This window comes from Mandrillus leucophaeus, unplaced genomic scaffold (assembly GCF_000951045.1).
Source record: "Mandrillus leucophaeus isolate KB7577 unplaced genomic scaffold, Mleu.le_1.0 Scaffold19, whole genome shotgun sequence".
Classification (NCBI taxonomy): Eukaryota; Metazoa; Chordata; class Mammalia; order Primates; family Cercopithecidae; genus Mandrillus; species Mandrillus leucophaeus.
In genome coordinates this window covers 5896169-5915891 of record NW_012101920.1, presented here as the reverse complement: position 1 = coordinate 5915891, position 19723 = coordinate 5896169, and the positions used below count along the sequence as shown (strand labels likewise).

Genomic DNA, 19723 nt, shown 5'->3' with positions numbered 1-19723 from the left:
ATCATGGGGGTTAACCCAGAGCAAGTGGGGCCGAGAAACTGGTCCTGGATGACACTGTTGGAGCCCCTGAAACCAGCCAGCCGTGCGGCTAGTTTGCCCCTGGATGATTTTAAGATCTATGAGTTAATAAATTTCCTTTACTGCTTAAGACAGATTGGATATGATTTTCTATCCCTTGTAAGAGGAGTCCTAACTGATGCAGATCATGGCTGTTCAAAGAATAGGCCCCCTGGAGGGCCTCTGTCCAATTGTAGAGAACTAAGCCTCACAAAGAAGGGATCCTTCTTTTAAGGACCCTGAGACTAACTCAATAAAAATATTGAGAATGTTGACAGTGTTGACATATTGAAAATATTGAACAATATTGAACACTGAAAATATTGAACAAATATTGAAAATGTTGACAGTCTCCAGCAGTCAACATTTTACAAGCGCCTACCAAGGAAAGAGTAGCAGATAGCAGTAGGACTTGGTATCATTTCAGGTGACTTACAGCCTGGAGATGTTCTTCCAAGCTGTAGAGGTGTTTGTGCGCCTGGGAGACCCAGACCTTCACTTAAAATGAAGTGATGATGTAACCATGGCAACGTGAGCTGAGGACTCAGCTACAAGGAAAGGAAGAGGAGGTGGTTTGAGTTGAGGGGATGTCCGCGCCACTTTCATATCTGTACCCAATGATGAGCATCCTGTCCACACCACGCCTTCCTGTCTGCACCACCACAGGTGATAGCTTTGTTTTCTAGTACCAATCCGGTGCCTAACAGCATGGCCTCTACCCCATCTCCCTGCAGACTTCAGGGAGAAGCACTGGAATGACAAAAGTAAACATTGGAGGCTTCACTTGGGTGACAGAGACTTTTCCAAAAAAAAGAATGCTGCAAATGATGTTTAAAGTCATGATTGTATTTAATATTATTAGGATGATGCAAAGGCAATTGTGGTTTTTGCCATTACTTTCCATGGCAAAAGCTGCAATTACTTTTGCACCAACCAATATACATTGTAACAGATTTGAGACAAAATATAAAATTTTTCAAACTGAGCAGAATTTATCAACCCAGAATCTGTGATGAATGAAATAAATTAATAGAGAACCCAACAGATCATGTTATGTTGTAAATATAACATCTATCTTTAGGTTAAAGTAACATAGCAAAAATATATATGGGTGCAAGACACATACATAATTTGTACCAATCTCACAGAACTAATTCAATTCAAAACAACAAAAAAACTTACTCTATTTTCTAATGAACGCAATAAAAATTAACCATTTCAAAACAATTTCTCTTGTGCCTCGCCAACTTACATTTTTCCTGGCACCTGCTATACTGTGTATGTATTTCTTCATCACTTTACTGTCTGACTCCCCTACTAGATTGTAGGTTCCAAGAGGGCAAGGTCTCTGATACACTATTATGTCTCCAGCACCTAGAACTTGGCATGTAGTAGGCATTCAATAAATAAATGTTAAATGAGTGAATTTAAAACACATACATGCCGGGAATGGTGGCTCACGCCTGTAATCCCAGCACTTTGGGAGGCCAAGGCGGGGGATGGCCTGAGGTCAGGAGAACCAGACCAGCCTGGTTAACATGGTGGAAACCCATCTCTACTAAAAATACAAAAATTAGCTCTTCCTTTCTCTGCCATTGTGGTGTGTGCTTGACTCCGCTTCTTGCCATGTCTTCTCATAAGACTTTCTGGATTGTGATTCCTGACCAAGAAGCGAACACAAAATCGCCCCACTCCCCAGTGGATTTGGATGAAAACTGGTAATAAAATCAAGTACAACTCCAAAAGGAGACATTGGAGAAGAACCAAGCTGGGCCTATAAGGAATTGCACATGAGACGGCACACACATCTATGCTGTCTGAAGGTCACAATCATGTTACCACATCAAGGTGAAAATGTCACCACTCTCTGGAGAGTTGTACATGTTTTATTGGGAATATATTTTTTCTCTCTGAATCTGTTATGAATGCATTGGTTGGCTGGGTTCAGTAATAAATATGTGAGACTTTTCATTAAAAAAAAAAACAAATACAAAGATTAGCTGGGCATGGTGGTGCATGCCTGTAGTCCCAGCTACTCTGGAGGCTGAGGCAGGAGAAATGCTTCAACTCGGTAGGCAGACGTTGCAGTGAGCTGAGATGGCGCCACTGCCCTCCGGCCTGTGTGACAGAGTGAGACTGTGTCTCAAAAAACAAACAAACAAAACATGCACACATTTAATTAATCAACATAAAATATTATTTCTACGAAGTCACTTCAAGCTGATACTGCATACTCCATATATGCTAAAGTTCACAAGGTCTTTACCTCATATCTGTCTCTCTTTCCTGACCCCCTGTGGGGTAAGTCAATGCCCCGGGGTTGCTTAGCCACTTGGTACTACCAGCTTTGGGTCTTTGGGTACCAGGTCTGTTTCAGCTGATCGGTGTATACCCCGGCTGGCTTTTCCCATAGGACAGAGTTGCACAAGTTGTGGGTGTGAAGCTGAGAGGTGAGCAGAGGAGGAAGGGAGGTAGAGAGTCCTCATCCCAATGTCCCTCTGAACTGCCGCGTGTGTCGCTCCAGCTTCTCAGCCTCCGCCTGGAGGTGCCCCAGCGCGGCAGGGCTGGGGTAGGTGAGCACGGCATTCTTAGTGGCCAGCGCTACGTCCTTCAGCAGGCTGCAGAGGTGACTGCTGCCGCGGAGGATCTCGTTGCGCACGTCCCTCTCCTGGGTCTCCGTGCACAGTGTGTCCACCAGCTTCTGGCCCACCGTGATGACCAGCTTGCTCTGAGTGATGATCTCCGCAGGCTGGCTGCTGCTGAGGCTGCCATGAAATGTGCTGATGGCTTTGAAGAGCGCCCCAAAGTAGAGCCGGCAGTGTTCAGAGAGGTGGTGTTTCCTCTCAGGAGTCTGTTGACTCGAAGGCTGGGGTGTAAGAGGGCCAGGATTCTAAAGAAGGGAAGGAAGAATATAGATAGGAGACTCAATCAATGGGCTGTGGCTGTGTGTCCTTTCCTGTTTTGGCTAGATTTGCAAGACCTTTTATTTTTTTAAAGAAAGCATGGTTTGGTTTGGGAAGCCCAATACTGCAACAGTTATCTAACAAATTAATGTTTTCAAAGCACTGTAACATATAATATATACAATCTTATATTGTAATACATACATATAATTTTATTCGATCATCTCAATAAACCAACCATAAGAAACCCATTTTAAGAAACACATTGGCAATAACCATAACTTTTCTTTTTTTTTTTTTTTGAGACAGAGTCTTGCTTTGTCTTCCAGGCTGGAGTGCAGTGGTATGATCTCGGCTCACTGCAACCTCTGCCTTCTGGGTTCAAGCAATTCTCCTGCCTCAGCCTCCTGAGTAGCTGGGTTTACAGGCACCTGCCACCATGCCCGGCTAATTTTTGTATTTTTAGTAGAGACAGGGTTTCACCATGTTGACCAGACTGGTTTTGAACTCCTGATCTCAAATGATCCGCCCACCTCAGCCTCCTAAAGTGCTGGGATTACAGGTGTGAACCACTGTGCCCAGCTAAATTTTTAACTTTTAAAAATGCAGGAAAACTTGTTGGTGAGTTTTAAAATGTTCTCAAAGAACAGATTTAAAAACATTTAAAAATCCAAAAATCCTCTCTGATTTCAGTATCAGAGGTATACCAGAACCCCCAACATTTCCAGAAGAAACCAAAAACCCTGACCTATCTGCCTTAATATTATTATTATTTTTTGCCTTGTTATTAAAACATTTATCATATTTGCTAATAAGGTTTCATCAACATTTTACATTCATGAATTTTATTTTGTGGAAAATGGAACTAACGTCTCCCAAATCCTATATACTCTCAGAGATTTTCAGTACCTAACTTAGTGGCCACAACTCCAGGTAACAATTGAAAGGTGAAGCAAGAAAAGGCTGCCTCTGGCCATTCCATTAGCACATCAGAGATCTGGAGCTCTGGGTCTGAAACTCGCTTTCTTTCCATTAAATTTCACACTCTTGCATTTACCTATTATCTCAAAATTCACAGGCCGGAAGCATTTAGACAGATATGGCATAAAACTGATTTTTTTCAGGAGGGGGTTATGTCTCCAGGGGCCGGTAGGGTTGGAGGGGAAGTTAGACAAGGAGGAGGAAAGCATACTTCAAAGAAGCACGTTCATTATTAGAATTGCATATTTGGAAAATGAAAACAATGATTGTCTTTGTCATAGAAAGTGAAGGCAAGATTGAGATGTCAGTTCAGATGAACTCTTGGAAGCAGGGAGTGTAAGAATGAAGCAGGTTGAGTGCAGTGACCCACGCCTGAAATCCTAGCCCTTTGGGAGGCCGAGGCAGGAGGATCGCTTAACCCTAGGAGTTCGAGACTAGCCTTGGCGACATATGAAACTCTGTCTCTACCAAAAACAAAACAAAACAAAACAAAAATTAGCTGGGTATGGCGGTGTGGGCCTGTGGTCTCAGCTACTTGGGAGGCTGAGGTGTGAGAATCGATTGAACCTGGGTGGTGGAGGCTGCAGTGAGCCATGATCTCACCACTGCACTACAGCCTCAGCAATAGAGCAAAACCCTGTCTCAAAAAAAAAAAAAAAAAAAAAGGAAGGTAGCTGGGCACGGTGACTCACACCTGTAATTCCAGCACTTTGGGAGGCTGAGGCAGGAGGGTTACTTGAGGTCAGGAGTTCGAGATGAGCCTTGCCAACATGATGACTCTCGTCTCTACTAAAAACACAAAAATCAGCCAGGCATGGTGGTGCGCACCTGTAGTCCCAGCTACTGAGGTTGAGGCAGGAGATTGAACCTGGGTGGTGGAGGCTGCAGTGAGCCATGATCTCACCACTGCACTACAGCCTCAGCAATAGAGCAAAACCCTGTCTCAAAAAAAAAAAAAAAAAAAGAAGAAGAAATAATGAGAAGTAATGAGGTAGACATCAGATTATGAGCATCGTAAGTGAAAATATTAACTGTAGGGAGGTGAAAAATGTACTATGATTCTTAACTTGGGGTGCTGGAAATGTGTAGAGATAGTTTTGATTAGTGCATTGACTAGGGACTTCTATAGGCAGTGAGCGGGCAGGATTCTGGGATGCTGAATAGTTCATCCCACGCAACGGAGAACTGTCCACCCAGTGGCCAACGGTGCCATGGACCTCCACTGAGAAGTGCTGTCACTCTAAAGCGGGGGCTTTCTAAGTGAGGTCCTTGGACCAGAAGCATCAACATCACCTGCAAACTTGCTAGAAAATGTGCATTACTATGCTCCACCCCAGACCTACTAGATCAAAAATTCTGAGAGTGGGGCCCAGCCATGCAGGTTTTTTTTGTTTATTTGTTTTCTTGAGACAGAGTCTTGTTCTCGTTGCCCAGGTTGGAGTGCAGTGGCACGATCTCAGCTCACTGCAACCTCCGCTTTCCTGGTTCAAGCAATTCTCCTGCCTCAGCCTCCTGAGTAGCTGGGATTACAGGTGCCCGCCACCACACCTAGCTAATTTTTTGTGTTTTTAGATACGGGGTTTTACCATGTTGGCCAGGCTGATCTCGAACTCCTCACCTCAGGTGATCCACCCACCTCAGCCTCCCAAAGTGGTGGGATTATAGGCACGAGCCACCGCGCCCGGCCAGCCATGTGAGTTTTAACAAACCTCATAGGTGATTGTGATACACTCAAATTTGAGAACCACTAATCTAAGGTGTACTTAATGTTGGACAAAATAGCATGACTGTTAGCAATATGACAGGCCCAAAGACTAGTGTTTGGGGTTTGGTGACCTGAGCATCAGGAGGCCTGAATTCTTGTCCTAGGTTGCCTCTGAGAAGGTATGTGACCTTATCCTAGTCATTGGATATCCTTTTCTTCCACCCTCTACCCCATCTGCCCTATAACCTAAGTAAGTTTCCCAAGCTTCAGTTATTCAGGGACAGCCTTTACAACCTTTACAAGTTATACTCTTTCCATTTTCCTCTTAACTTCTACTGGCTTCATTCCTTTTCTTTAAATGGACCCATTGCTTTTACTTACATTAATTTAAAGGAAACCGTGAAAAATGGTAAATGGAAAACTACTGTCATTTACCACAAATAGAAGGAAACCAATAAAAATAAGCACAATGATAACATCTTTGACTTTTTTTTTTTTTAAAGGAAGAACATCAAGTGTAAAAGAGGTGTTGAAGATATATAAGCCCCAAATCAAGATTTGCTGTTGTAATCAGAAACATTAAATCAGAATGTCAAAGAGCAGTTGAGTCAGTCCTGTTTAGCCCGGTCAGTACCACCCACAACAACCTCGCAGAGCGCCTAGAGTCATTTCATTAATGGTTAATGCTTCACTTCCATTCCCTGGGGTTCGTTCATTAGACTCACTGATCTCCAGGACTCTCTTGCTAAAATAAAGGACAAAGAATCACAAAAACTAACTCTCGCCCATGTGGGTCATGGCTGTAATGTTGAGCTTTCCATAGCATGATGAGACGAATCTAGCAATAAAGCATATGAATCAGAAGCTTTAGAGAGTGAGTGCTACAGCTTACCATGGTTCCTAAGTCTTCGTTTTCATCTAACCTTTGTTCCAAGATAGGTTTCTCTTTCTTTTCTAAGTTAGGCAATGTCTGAAAAATACAATTCCTTCAAATTACCAAATTGAGTGGCGTTTTCCACTACTGTGGAACTGGAAGTTCACTTTAGACTTGGGTATTCTTTCTCATGTTTTCTGTTGATGGTTCTGCCTACTGATTCCTTTTCTCAACCAAAGGAGACTCTGGCTGCCCAAAGGCTGAATTTTGCCTATCAACATGGCTGATATGATGACCCACACAGCTTTGTTAGCGTTATATATATGTGTTTGTCAATTTTAAACATCTAAATTTCTAGAACGTGTTAAACCTCCTACACCACCAGGCATTTCAGCAGAACACAAAGGTTGGGGCCGAAAGCACCAAATTACCTCCTTGACACAGCCCCCAAGTGACTTCTGGGTTCACAGTCCCTGAACTGAAGCATCTTGCTCTATAATGTCTGAACTCATCCAGAAAAGTATTTCTTTCTGTCTTGTCTTTTATTTGTTCTTGAGACAGAGTCCCGCTCTGTGGTCCAGGCTGAAGTGCAGTGGTACAATCTCAGCTCACTGCAACCTCCGCCTCCTGGGTTCAAGTGATTCTCCCTCCTCAGCCTCCTGAGTAGCTGGGATTACAGGTGCATTCCACCATGCCCAGCTAATTTTTGTACTTTTAGTAGAGATGGGGTTTCACCATGTTGGCCAGGCTGATCTCAAACTCCTGACTTCAAGTGATCTGCTCGCCTTGGCCTCCCAAAGTACTGAGTTTACAGGGGTAAGCCACCATACCCCACCTCTTTTTTTTTTCTTTTCCTTTTTTAGAGATAAGCTCTTTCTCTGTCACCAAGGCGGAGGTGCAGTGGCGCCATCATAGCTCTCGGTTACCCCAAACTGCTGGTCTCAAGGGATACCCCTACTCAGCCCCCCAAGTGCATGAGCCACCACACCTGGATATTTAAAACTAAATTTTTTACAGCTGGGGTCTCACTCACTATGCTGCCCAGGCTGGTCTCAAACTCCTGCCTCAAGGAATGGATCCTCCTGTGTTGGCCTCCTAAAGTGTTGGAAATTACAGGCATGAGCCACCACACCCCGCCTCAGAAAAGTATTTCTAAGAGTAGCTAAAGTCTGGAGGCTGATCAGATGGTGAGCAATTTGAAAGAATGTTTCTACTTCCTCTTCCGTTGCTAAGAAACACACTGACAATGACTAAATTTATAACTTTCAAAAATGCAAGGAGACTCGGTGGTGAGGTTTTAAAAATCTACTCGAATAGTAGATTTTAAAGAAAGTTGAAAAACCCCTTTTAATTCTAATATCATGGTAAACTTGAACCCCAAAAGTTTTCAGAAGAAATCCAAATCAACTGACCTATCTGCCTATGCTGCCCTATCTTTATCTGACTTGTTAATAAGATTTCATCAAGAATTTTACTTTCGGCTGGGCGCGGTGGCTCAAGCCTGTAATCCCAGCACTTTGGGAGGCCGAGACGGGCGGATGACGAGGTCAGAAGATCAAGACCATCCTGGCTAACACGGTGAAACCCCGTCTCTACTAAAAAATACAAAAAACTAGCCGGGTGAGGTGGCGGGCGCCTGTAGTCCCAGCTACTCGGGAGGCTGAGGCAGGAGAATGGCGTAAACCCAGGAGGTGGAGCTTGCAGTGAGCTGAGATCGCGCCACTGCACTCCAGCCTGGGCGACAGAGCAAGACTCCGTCTCAAAAAAAAAAAAAAAAAGAATTTTACTTTCACAAATTTTATTTTCTGGAAGATGGAACCAGTGTCTCCCCAAAGCCTATACTCTATCAAAAGAATCTCAGCATCTTAGTAGCCACTGCTCGAGGTAACAATTGAAGCCCCTCTTTCGATCGCTTGGAACTCTGAACTCACCTGTCCACAGATATTTGCTCTATTTTTCTTTAACAGTTCGGAAGAGTGTTCATCTTCCCTTTGCTTAGTGGAAGGGGTACTCTTTTGGTGTGATTCAGTTTCTCTTTGGGGAGGCTGGATGCATTTGTCACACTTAAATTCTGCATTTGGGGTCAATTGCACGGTCTCTTCCTTTTCACAGTTCTGCTTAAAAAGGAGCCTTCCGTTGGCAATGACAATGGAGGCAAACCTCTTGATGTCTTCTGGAAGCATCCGTGCCACCATGACAAACCTCTCAAGGTCATCTGGGCTGTTCTGGACATTGTCAGTCACAAGAACTTCCAGAGGCCAATTGCGATTATCCAAGCTTTCCTTTGTTTCAAGCAGGATGCGGTAGGAGTTAGAGATTGTCTGCATCTGGTCCCGAATTCTGTTCTGAAGGTTACTGTCAGTGAGGTTACAGGCAGTCCCATGGACTCCTCGGGCAAAATCCAGAAATTCTCTTACAGATTCTTCTATGTGCTCAGTGGACCTGTGGATTGCATCAATGTTGGCCTCCAGATAGTCTCGGAATCTCCACTTCCTACTGACAAACAGCATCAGGCCAGCAACAGAGCTGACCACCTTGTGCTGCAGAGACATCACTGTCTCCTTGGCCACATCCAGGTCCAAGGAGAGCTCCTTTGCTGACTCCTCCGAGGAAGAGCTGGAGGAGGAGTCGGTGGATGTGGTGGAGCACGAAGAAACGACGCTGGCTCTGCTGTCAGAACTGGAACCTGATAATCTGTCCAGTTCAGGAGATCGGGAAGCTGTCCGTCTGGAGAACCATGAGGAATTATGGCCCGTGGAATTCTCTGACACCTCCTTGGCTTTCGCCAGCTCCTTCCCAGCCTGAGAAACACTCGATATTGCTTTAGGGATGTCATAAATATTGGGCTTGGTGTTCTGCTGTTCCACTCGGGGAATCAGAAAGCTTGAAGGAACCTTGTAGCTGACATCTTCATCCAAAGGAAATGTGTCTCTGGGTACAAGAAAGCCATAAGAAGGAATTTCTGGAAGACTGAGTTTTTTCTGCATGGGCACATTGGTATTCAGTTGTGGAGTGAGGGACCTGGCTCTGCCACTTGGAGGATTGTGGAAAGTGGAGCTGGAACTAGGGAGAGCGTGGGGCCTTGATTCTTCTGCAAAGGTGGGGAGAGGCGTGTTTCTGACGCTGGCCTTTCCTGGAGACACTGGAGTGTCATAAACCCATTCCGATTTCTGAGGACTTGGTAATGTGCTGTAGCCGCCTTTTCTTAAGGTAGTCACTGATATCAGGGGAACACCCTGCCCCTGTGGAAGAACCACACATAGTTGCCCGGGTTAGTAGCTTTCAAAAGAAGGTACGAGTGCCTCGTTTAAATCTCATCGTCACTTCCCCGCTCAAGTTCCTTCAGTGGCTCCCCATTTCCACTCAAGGTCCTTCACAATTCTTTTGAGCCTCATTTCTTTCCACTTCCACCACGCTGACCCCACCTTGACTGCCACCATCTACTTACAGGTCCAGCCACCCAAGCTGTTTACTTTTCCCTGAACTCAGAACACTGACTCGTGCCACTGTATTTCATTTTACCCAAACTGGTTTCTCTGCTCTAAAAGCCCTTGCAACCCTTTCTTTTCCATCCACCAAACTCCTATGCATCCCCCTGACACGGCTAAAATGCCAGCTTTCTTGTAAGATGTTCCCTAATGACCTTGGGTGTAAGTGTGTCTGTGGGACACATGTGGTAGAATCTGATTATAAACATAGATCACACAGATTTCAAATAAAGTCATTCGCCCAATACAGATAAAAGTGTACTGTATCACAGCACGCCCCTGAGGTCTGTCATAATAAGAAGCCATTACACAATTTTGCTCTGTGCCAGGCACTGTCCCAGGTCCTTTGCAGGATTATCTTTCTTAATACTCTCAGCCCATAAAAACAGAGAATTTAAAAGACTTATCCCAAACCACATAATTAGTCCTATTCCTGAACACAAACTCAATGAGAGGTTTTACCTCAAATGCAGTAAGGTCTCTGTTATGAGGAATTTGCATTCTAATTTTTGACCAAGCTAATAACATCTTTTTTTCTTTTTTTTTTTTTTTACTTTTATATTTTAGTAGAGACAGGGTTTCACCATGTTGGCCAGGCTGGTCTTGAACTCCTGACCTCGAGTGATCCACCCACCTCAGCCTCCCAAAGTGCTGGGATTACAGGCGCCTGCTACCACGCCTGGCCAACATTTGTGTTTTTAGTAGAGATAGGGTTTCGCCACGTTGGCCAGGCTGGTCTCAAACTCCTGACCCCAGGTGATCCACTCGCCTCAGTCTCTCAAAGTGCTGGGATTACAGGCTTGAGCCACTGCACCTGGCCCCAAGCTAATAACATTTCTGAGAGGATTTTTATGTGTTCATGACACCGCACCTTAGCACCTCTTCATACTTACACTTGCTTGGCCGGCTGGGGGATGGAGTCCTGCCTTCTTGGGGCTGGCTGGTATGTCGTATAGCTGCTGCTTCTCTGGCTCCTGGGGAAAGACCACAAAGGCAGACCACTTGACTGTTTCTTTCCTAATGGCTACACATCACGAACGCCGCCTATTCCAGTGTTTTTTCCCAAAGGAAGACACAAATTCCCGAAGACTTTTTGGTGCTTTTGGTCATGATGCTCTACTGGTGGAAATCTAGGTGATGGGTCCCCAACCTTCCTCGTCTGAGGCAGTGCAGGGGACATTACAGTCCTAAGTTCTTCTCATAACAGGGTATACATTCAACATTGGACTTTGTGCTTTAAGAAGAGACTTCTCGGCTGGGCGCAGTGGCTCACGCCTATAATCCCAACACTTGGGGAGGCTGAGGCGGGCGGATCACCTGAGGTCGGGAGTTCGAGACCAGCCTGGCCAACATGGTGAAACCCTGTCTCTACTAAAATATAAAAGTTAAAAAAAAAAAAAAAGATGTTACTAGCTCGGTCAAAAATGAGCCTGGCCAACATGGAGAAACGCTGTCTCTGTTGAAAATACAAAATTAGCCTGGCGTGGTGGCGCATGCCTGTAATCCCAGCTACTTGGGAAGCTGAGGCAGGAGAATTGCTTGAACCCGGGAGGTGGAGGTTGCGGTAGGCCGAGATCGCACCATTGCACTCCAGCCTGGGCAACAGGAGCGGAACTCCGTCTCAAAAAAAAAGACTTCTCAACCAAAGGTTGCAGGGGGAGGGGGGGCGCGGGGCAGGGGCAACAGAGCCTAATTTAAGCAGTTGCCTAAATTAAAAATGGTAATTTATCTTAAGTTCATCTTAAAATTAAGCCAGAGGATAAATGAGATTGAGACCCAGTATGTCTTTTTTCTTTTTCTCAGTAGAAATTTTCCTGTGTTTATCACTCATATGTATTCTGCAAATATTTAATGAGTGCCCACTAATGACCAGACACTAAGCTGGATGACACTGTGCACATCACGAGAGCAATAGAAACAGGGTGTGAGAGACTCATTTGATAAATGTGCATCTTAGCAATGACCTAAGTGCCAGGCGTGGTGCTTCCTAAAAATCTGATTGTCACTCCCCTGCTCAAACTCCTTCAGTGGCTTGAGATATGTATATGATATAACATATTATATATATAACGTGTACAGTAATTACAAAACATATATATTAGGATACAAAAAACAGGTTACAAATTCCAAAGCAAGGCAAGAGAGCACCAAAACAGGTTTTGCAAATAAAGAGAGAAATAGTTGGACACTGGAAGGTTTCTTTAGAGGGAGTTGGGCTATGAGTCTCCTGAGGGCTCTCCTCGGCTGGGAAATGGGGTGCAGTGTAGTGGGGGTTGCCTTTCACTCCCCAAAAACAAACCACCAAGTGCTCCCATGGGATCATTCAATGACTTGAGTTGTCTCCCCTGAGCTTGGGGTCACAGTGGACGGGGGCTGACTCTGGCTTGGGAAAGGTGAAGAGAGAGGGTGGCAGCCATGCCCTGGATGGCCAGTTCTCAGGGTCAGAGTGGCACCGTGCTGTGGTTGGCCTGTTCTCAGGGTCAGGACCAGGGGGAGGAGAGCAAAGCAGTTACCTTGGGCACAACATTAAGAGGGCACCAAAAAAATTCAGTCATCAAGGTAAATACCATTTAAAATGCAATATTTTAAAAAATCATAATGCAAAAAAATCATGAACAAAATGTCACACTTTTACATAAAGACAGGGTCTAGTGGGGCTGGGATTAGGGCAAGGTGAGTGAAGTGAGTCATACAAGTGTGTCTTCATTGATCACTTTTGTTTGTTTTTTTGAGACAGAGTCTCACTCTGTGGCCCAGGCTGGAGTGCAGTGGCCAGATCTCAGCTCACTGCAAGCTCCGCCTCCCGGGTTCACGCCATTCTCCTGCCTTCAGCCTCCCATGTAGCTGGGATTACAGGTGCCCGCCACCATGCCCAGCTAATTTTTGTATTTTTAGTAGAGAAAGGGTTTCGCCATGTTGGCCAGGCTGGTCTCAAACTCATCTGACCTTAGATGATCCTCCCGCCTCAGCCTCCCAAAGTGCTCGGATTACAGGCGTGAGCCCCCGCGCCCGGCCCATTGATAACTTTTGCACCCAAAGCAAGCGCCTGTGTTCCTGGAGTCTATCATGGCAAAGGGAGCTTGTGTGTTTGTCATGGACCGGGCATGGCTCACACAAGAGCTGGAGCAAGAGCCAGGGAGGAATGGCTCGGGGAATCTCAGGAGGATGTGGCTGGATGTGGAGGATGTGACCTGCTTGCCCCAGAGCTAAGGGGGGAGCCAGCAGCCAGAGGAGGCGCATTTGTCCACTTGGAGGGACTTGCAGGTAAGAGATGCTCAGCAAGGAAGTGAGGGGTAGGAGGTGGGGGGCAGAGGACATGGCACTTACACGAATGCCCCAGAAGAGAAAGAATCAGCTTGCCACACTGGCCACTGCTATTAGCACCCCTGCCAACAGAACCAGGTGAGCAGGGCCTTTCTCCCTGCCTGCCTCTTGCAGCCCTGCAGGAGTCTGAGACCATCCAGTGAGTGAGAAAGGGTAGAAAACTGAGATGGCGAAACAGCAGATAACTTAGCAGGCAGGCCCAAGCCGGGCAGCAGGAGCTTTGGCTTTAAATGAACTAGAAAGTTTGATTATTGCCTAGACAATTAAAGTCCTCAACTGACCTGGCGAGGCTAAAGTGACCTTTTTTCAAATTTTTGATTTTTTTTTTTTTCAGACAGAGTCTTGCTCTGTCATCCAGATTGGAACGCAGTGGTGTGATCTCGGCTCATTGTAACCTCCACCTCCCGGGTTCAAATGATTCTCCCGCCTCAGCCTCCCTACTAGCTGGGACTACAGGCATGAACCACCATGCCCAGCTAATTTTTGTATTTTCAGGAGAAACGGGGTTTCACCATGTTGATGAGCTGGTCTCGAACTCCTAGCCTCAAGTGATCCTCCCGCCTTGGCCTCCCAAAGTGCTGGGATTATAGTCGTGAGCTGCTGCGCCTGGCCGCAAGTGACTTATTACCTGTGAGTGTCCAGGAAGTCACAGAGCCTGCTTGGAATTCTATTTGGACAGGAACTGTTGTTCTAAATCCTGGCTTCATAGTACAATCACCTGAGAGCTTTTAAAAATCCCGACGTTTGGGTCCCACCTAGACCTGATTCCACAGTCTCTGGGGTTGGGGCACAGGCACCAGGACAGCTAAAGCTCTCAGATGCTTTCGCATTCAACAGAGGTTGGGAGCTACTGATCTCAATAGCAGATGGGTGGGGAGAACGCCACTGCAGAGCATTTGGGTGGGCTAAGAAAGGAGCAAAGCTATTTTTTGATCACATGAAGCATGTCTTACAAATTTGGTGTTCCACTTATATAAAAACAAGTTAAAAAAAAAAACAACTAAAATTTCTTTCCCCAGAGATAATCAATGTTCAGATAATCAATGATAATCCATGTTAAGACTGTGGTGCATATCCTTCAAAACATCATTTTAAAAAATGTGTTTGTGTATATGTACACACATACATACATTAAATATCTATTATAAATAATAGCTGGGCATGGTGGCTTATGCCCATAATCCCAGCACTTTGGGAGGCTGAGATGGGGGGATTGCTTGAGGCCAGGAGTTCGAGACCAGCCTGGTCAACATAGCAAGACCCCATCTCAAAAAGAAAGAGAAAAAACAATCTATTATAAATGAAAAGTAAAAATTTCAAAATATTCGGAACTCAAGTAGTCACAATGTTTTCTAGAGCAGGACTGGGCTCCATGGGTAAAAAGGAGGTTATGAAGTTGGCCTCTGAGTGGTGATGTGAATTCTGGAGGCTGAGCCCCTGGCCTCCATGGTAATGCTGAAATGCAATGTGAGTGTGAGGTCAAGAACCCCAGACTCTGGGCGCAGAGGTCTGGGTGATGCGGGGCCCCAGAACAAGGCTCACCTTCAGGACCATGGGGCCCCGGTGCTGGGTAGGCACATCGTACACCTGGGAAGGCAGAGTCGGCAGTGAGGCCCGGGTAGGTCTGGGAAGCGTGATGATGGCCTTGGAGAGAAAGGAGGAGAGCAGAGGAAAAGGAAATGTCACTCTGATGATCACAATCAGGTTCAAAGTCATCTCCCCAAAAGCAGAGACAGGTGGGTGGACACTGCTGAGGGAGTCACCTGGCACCCCCGATGGCAGGCTCTTCACTCTCAAGACAGCAGGGTACGGGTGGGAGGCTCCCTGGTGGAGGCAGCCTTCCTCGCAGGTGGCCCGCGATCTCCTGCATCTGCCTCACCTGGGAAGTTCACCGGAAGCAGGTTAACATGCATATTCTTGGGCCCATGCGGGTTGGACGGAGTCTCTGGGTGTTGAGTGGGGGCCAGGAACCTGCAGTGTTAACAAGCTTGCCAGGTGATTCTGATGTTCTCTAGCGACCAGGAGGCTGTGACTCTGATACTGGGCTATTCATCTGCATTCATCAAGCGAGGCTGAGGCTGGAGACGTGCATGCAATAGGCAGAGGGGACCTTAAGAATGTAAGGTGGAGGGACCAACAAGGTCTGGGAGGAAACTGCGGCCTGAAAGCTGTCTAAGGACTCGTCACCTGGGCTGAGGAAGGGAAGCAGGAGGTGACCAGATGAGCTGCAGCTGGCAGCTTTTGCTGGCAGCAGTGGGAGGCAGAAGAGAACCTGGCAACGTGAAAGTGATGGAGAGGAGTGAGGGAGGGGAGGAGGGAGGGATGGAACGGGAAAGGTTAACAGGGAGCAGGTCAGTTAAGGAGTTTGAATTTTATCCTACAAAGGATGGGATTGACCATCCAATTTATATATGTATACCTTTTTTTTTTTTTTTTTAGGTGGAGTTTCACTCCTGTTGCCCAGGCTGGAGTGCAATGGCGTGATCTCAGCTCACTGCAACCTCTGCCTCCTGGGTTCAAGAGATCCTCTTGCCTCAGCCTCCCGAGTAGCTGGGACTACAGGCACGCACCACCACGCCAGGCTAATTTTGTGTTTTTAGTAGAGACAAGGTTTCACCGTATTGGTCAGGCTGGTCTTGAACTCCCGACCTTAGGTGATCCGCCCACCTTGGCATCCCAAAGTGCTGGGATTACAGGCATGAGCCACTGCGTTCGGCCCCAATTTATATTTTATTGAGAGCACTTGGCCAGTTATTGCTCAAGCCATTTTGGGAAACATGGTCTCAGCCATGGAGCCTGGGTCTGTGAATGGGAATTTCAGATTCAAGTTAGTCCTCCAGAGCTCAATGATGTTGGCTCAATGGTGGGTACCACACTGGGTGCCACAGAGCAGCTTCCGAACCCAGCCAGGGATCCGAGTCCCCTAGGGAATTTTAAAATAATACAGCTGCCAAGGCTCCCACCCAGACCTCCTGAACTAGAACGTCTCTACAAGCGGCCTAGGAATTAGCGGTCTTTTCTAGAGTAGAGGATGCTGTTTACCCTGGGCTTAAAGTCTAAGAGGGAAATGAGGTCTGAGCACACCAAGGACACAGGCTGGGAAGCGAGACAGGGCCTGGAGGAGAGGACAGGGTGAAGCTCCGGAGTCCAGGACAGGGAGAATGTACTTCCCACCGGGGTCCCAAGGAGCTGTTGCTGAGTAGGGGGCTTTCTAAGTTGGCTCAGGGGGTGGTTAGGGTTTCAATGTGCGGAGCTGAGGGAGGGGAATGCAGGCAGAGGAGCAGTTTCTGAGGACTGGGTGTCCCGAGGATGCAGCACTGGGAATGTACGTGCTAGATTTATCTGTTTGTTTTTGGTGAGTGGATGCGTACGGCTTGGATGGTAAACATTAGCACACAGTGTAAAACCCCACCCTGCCATTCACCTGGCTAGACTCGCGGACACAGATAAAGAAGCTGCAATGCAAACAGGATGAACATTTCTTCCAAGGACACGCTGCAGCTGTCACATGTCAAAACAGCCCTCTTCGTTGAGTGACGACTGCTTTCTTACTCCCTGAGAAACTTGGTTCCCTAAAATCCTAGGCTCTGGAAGCACAGCTCTCCAAAGTGCTATCAGTAAGAATGAAACATCCCACTCTCGCCTGGGGGATCCGAGTCATTGACAGAGAAGCAGCCTTGATTCCCAGGCCCTCATGTAGCACCTCAGACAAGGGGTTTCCGGGCCCAGCACTTCCCATCTATCTCCGCTTGCTTTGTGGTTCCCCAGGGGAGAGTGGCCCTCGTCCAGCCTGCACACTGCCCTATTTTGCCCAGAGCCTATCAAGACACAGCTTCGCTTAGGTTTCACCTAAATCCCGCCTTTCCCCATCCCATCAAGATGCTGTTTTCCTGTTTGTGAGCTGTCTCGTGGTTCCTCTGCTCTGTGATCTTCTTTAGGCTCAGTAAACCTGACTTTGTTCCTGGTGGTCTCGGGCTGATTGGTCTAGGTGGACAAGCCCATCAGTGGTTTCCCATTGCATTTTGAATGAAATCCAAGCTTTTTTTTTTTTTTTTTTGGAGACGTAGTCTCACTCTGTCATCTAAGCTAGAGTGCAGTGGTGCCATTTTGGCTCACTACCACGTCCACCTCTCGGGTTCAAGTGATTCTCCTGCCTCAGACTCCCGAGTAGCTGGGATTACAGGTGCCTGCCACCATGCCTGGCTACTTTTTTGTAATTTTAGTAGAGACAGGATTTCACCATGTTGGCCAGGCTGGTTTTGAACTCCTGACCTCAAGTGATCCACCTGCCTCAGCCTCCCAAAGTGGAAGGATTACAGGCGTGAGCCACTGCACCAGGTCAGAAATCCAAGCTTCTTACCCGATCTGACAGGCTATGCCCCCGCCAAACCCAGGGACCTTGTGTCCTGGACCACAGGCTGTCACCTCCCTCCCAGCTCTCAGTTATTTGAACACACCAAGCTTTCTCCACCCACAGACCCTTTCCAAATGCTGTCCCAAGGCCTATTCCTCCCCATGGCTTCAGGCCCATTTTATTTTGATGGCTGACTGTGGGGTCCCCTATGCCTATAAGGGCAAGTCCACAGAGCAAAGGGACTTTCCTGTGCATGACATTTCAGATGAAAGGAAGCCAGCTCAAAAATGCCCAGTGCTTCTTGGAAAACGTAGGCCCAGTCCCAGTATGGTGATCAATTAAGGAACACGTTTGAGAAACATGGTTTCGAAAGGTTTAGGGAGACAGAAGGAAACTCCAGTTCAGGAACTAGTGGATCCAAGAGCAGTTTCATCAGGAAATCTGGCCCTTTTCTCTTGAAATACAAGAGTTCCTTCTAAACTTAAACTGAAATCAAATATGTTCTTGATGTGGTGTTTTTTTTTTTTTTTTTTTTAATTAGGCCAGCACAGTATATTAAGGAAGTTGGGATAAAAAATAAAACAAAGCTCAAAATAGTGGTTACCCTAGTGGGGAAGTGACAGAGAGAAGGCACTGGAGGCTTCTGGGGTGCTAGTTTTGTTGTTTCGTGGTCTGGATATAAGTTACTGATCTGTCACTGAGCATCTCTAGGTGAAATTTCAATAAAGTGTTCATCAGAAAGAATAGTGTCAGTCACAGAGTCAGGTGAAAGAAGATCAAGGAATAAGGGCTCTGTTTTGGGGGGTGATGGAAGTTGTCCTTCATCAGCTGTGTGACTGCACGAGCAGTTTCACCTCCCTGGGAATTAATGTCCTCATTTGTAAAATGAAGGGTTGTTCTAATCTAAAGATATGCAGAGATCTCACCCAGCGACAGAGATGTCTCATTCTGACATATAGACGCCTCTCTTAGGACAACTTGGGAAAAATGACATGTTTCCACCTTGTCGGACGTTAATTTGGGGCCACTCTTAGTCTACAGACTGTCAACACAGATACAAAAAGGAGTCCGTGAAATGCCTCACAAAAGGCTGTGTTCCAAGCCTGTGAAGTTACCTTGGGAAAACAGTTCAAAACCAGTGGCTCAGAGTTGCCCAGTCTACCACCAGTCACTTCCATTTGGAATGTATTTTCTGGGCAGTTTAGCCTCAGGGTTAATGGTTACATGACCTGAGCAGGGAGGAGATGCCTGCCTTTTCTGTGGATCAGAAAATCCTTAACTGATTGTTAACTGGTCTTCAAGTTCTTCCAGCTCCTTCCTTCTCAGAGTAGAGGAAGAAGAGAAGTATTTAGAAAAACCAAAAGGTACAACTGAAGGTGATTTTAGAAAAGATGGGGTCCAACCTTCTCCCAATACAGAGGAGGAAGGAGAAACACAGAGGGTGTTGGGAGGTCCCCAATCACCCAGTGCAACATTGGCTGCCCCAGAAGCCAAGTGAGATGGCATTCCTGACTTGTAAGCCACAGACCACATCTCTTGCTGAGAGACTTCAAGCACACAGACGGCAAGAAATTAAAAATTATTATTATTTTTTGAGACGGAGTTTTCCTCTTGTCACCCAAGCTGGAGTGCAGTGGTGTGATCTCAGCTCACTGCAACCTTCACTTCCTGGGTTCAAGTGATTCTCCTGCCTCAGCCTCCTGAGTAGTTGGGACTACAGGTGTGCACCACCACATATGGCTAATTTTTGTATTTTTAGTAGAGATGGGGTTTCACTATGTTGGCCAGGTTGGTCTCAAACTCCTGACTTCAGGTGATCCACCTGCCTCGGCCTCCCAAAGTGCTGGGATTACAGGTGTGAGCCACCGTATCCAGCCAAGAAATTAAAACAATTTTTAAGTAAATAGGCTGGGTGCAGTGGCTCACTCCTGTAATCCCAGCACTTTGGGAGGGCGAGGTGGGCAGATCACCTGAGGTCAGGAGTTCGAGACCAGCCTGGCCAACATGGCAAAACCCTGTCACTACTAAAAATACAAA

General features: G+C 46.4%; 1 protein-coding gene across 3 annotated transcripts in view; it reads right to left on the bottom strand.

Moving 5' to 3' along the window:
• Positions 1-1924: 1924 nt before the first annotated feature.
• Positions 1925-19723, bottom strand: part of CASS4 (Cas scaffolding protein family member 4) — a 49641-nt gene continuing 31842 nt past the window's right edge. For 2 of the 3 annotated variants that reach the window (XM_011978140.1, XM_011978141.1), the window contains exons 3-6: positions 14875-14976; positions 10902-10982; positions 8452-9762; positions 1925-2947 (exon numbers count right to left, since the gene is read on the bottom strand). In XM_011978140.1, the coding sequence (XP_011833530.1) occupies positions 2540-2947; positions 8452-9762; positions 10902-10982; positions 14875-14976 (1902 nt within the window). In that variant the 3' untranslated portion in view covers positions 1925-2539. The remainder of the gene's footprint in view (positions 2948-8451; positions 9763-10901; positions 10983-14874; positions 14977-19723) is intronic. The other variant, XM_011978142.1, reaches the window with a different exon arrangement.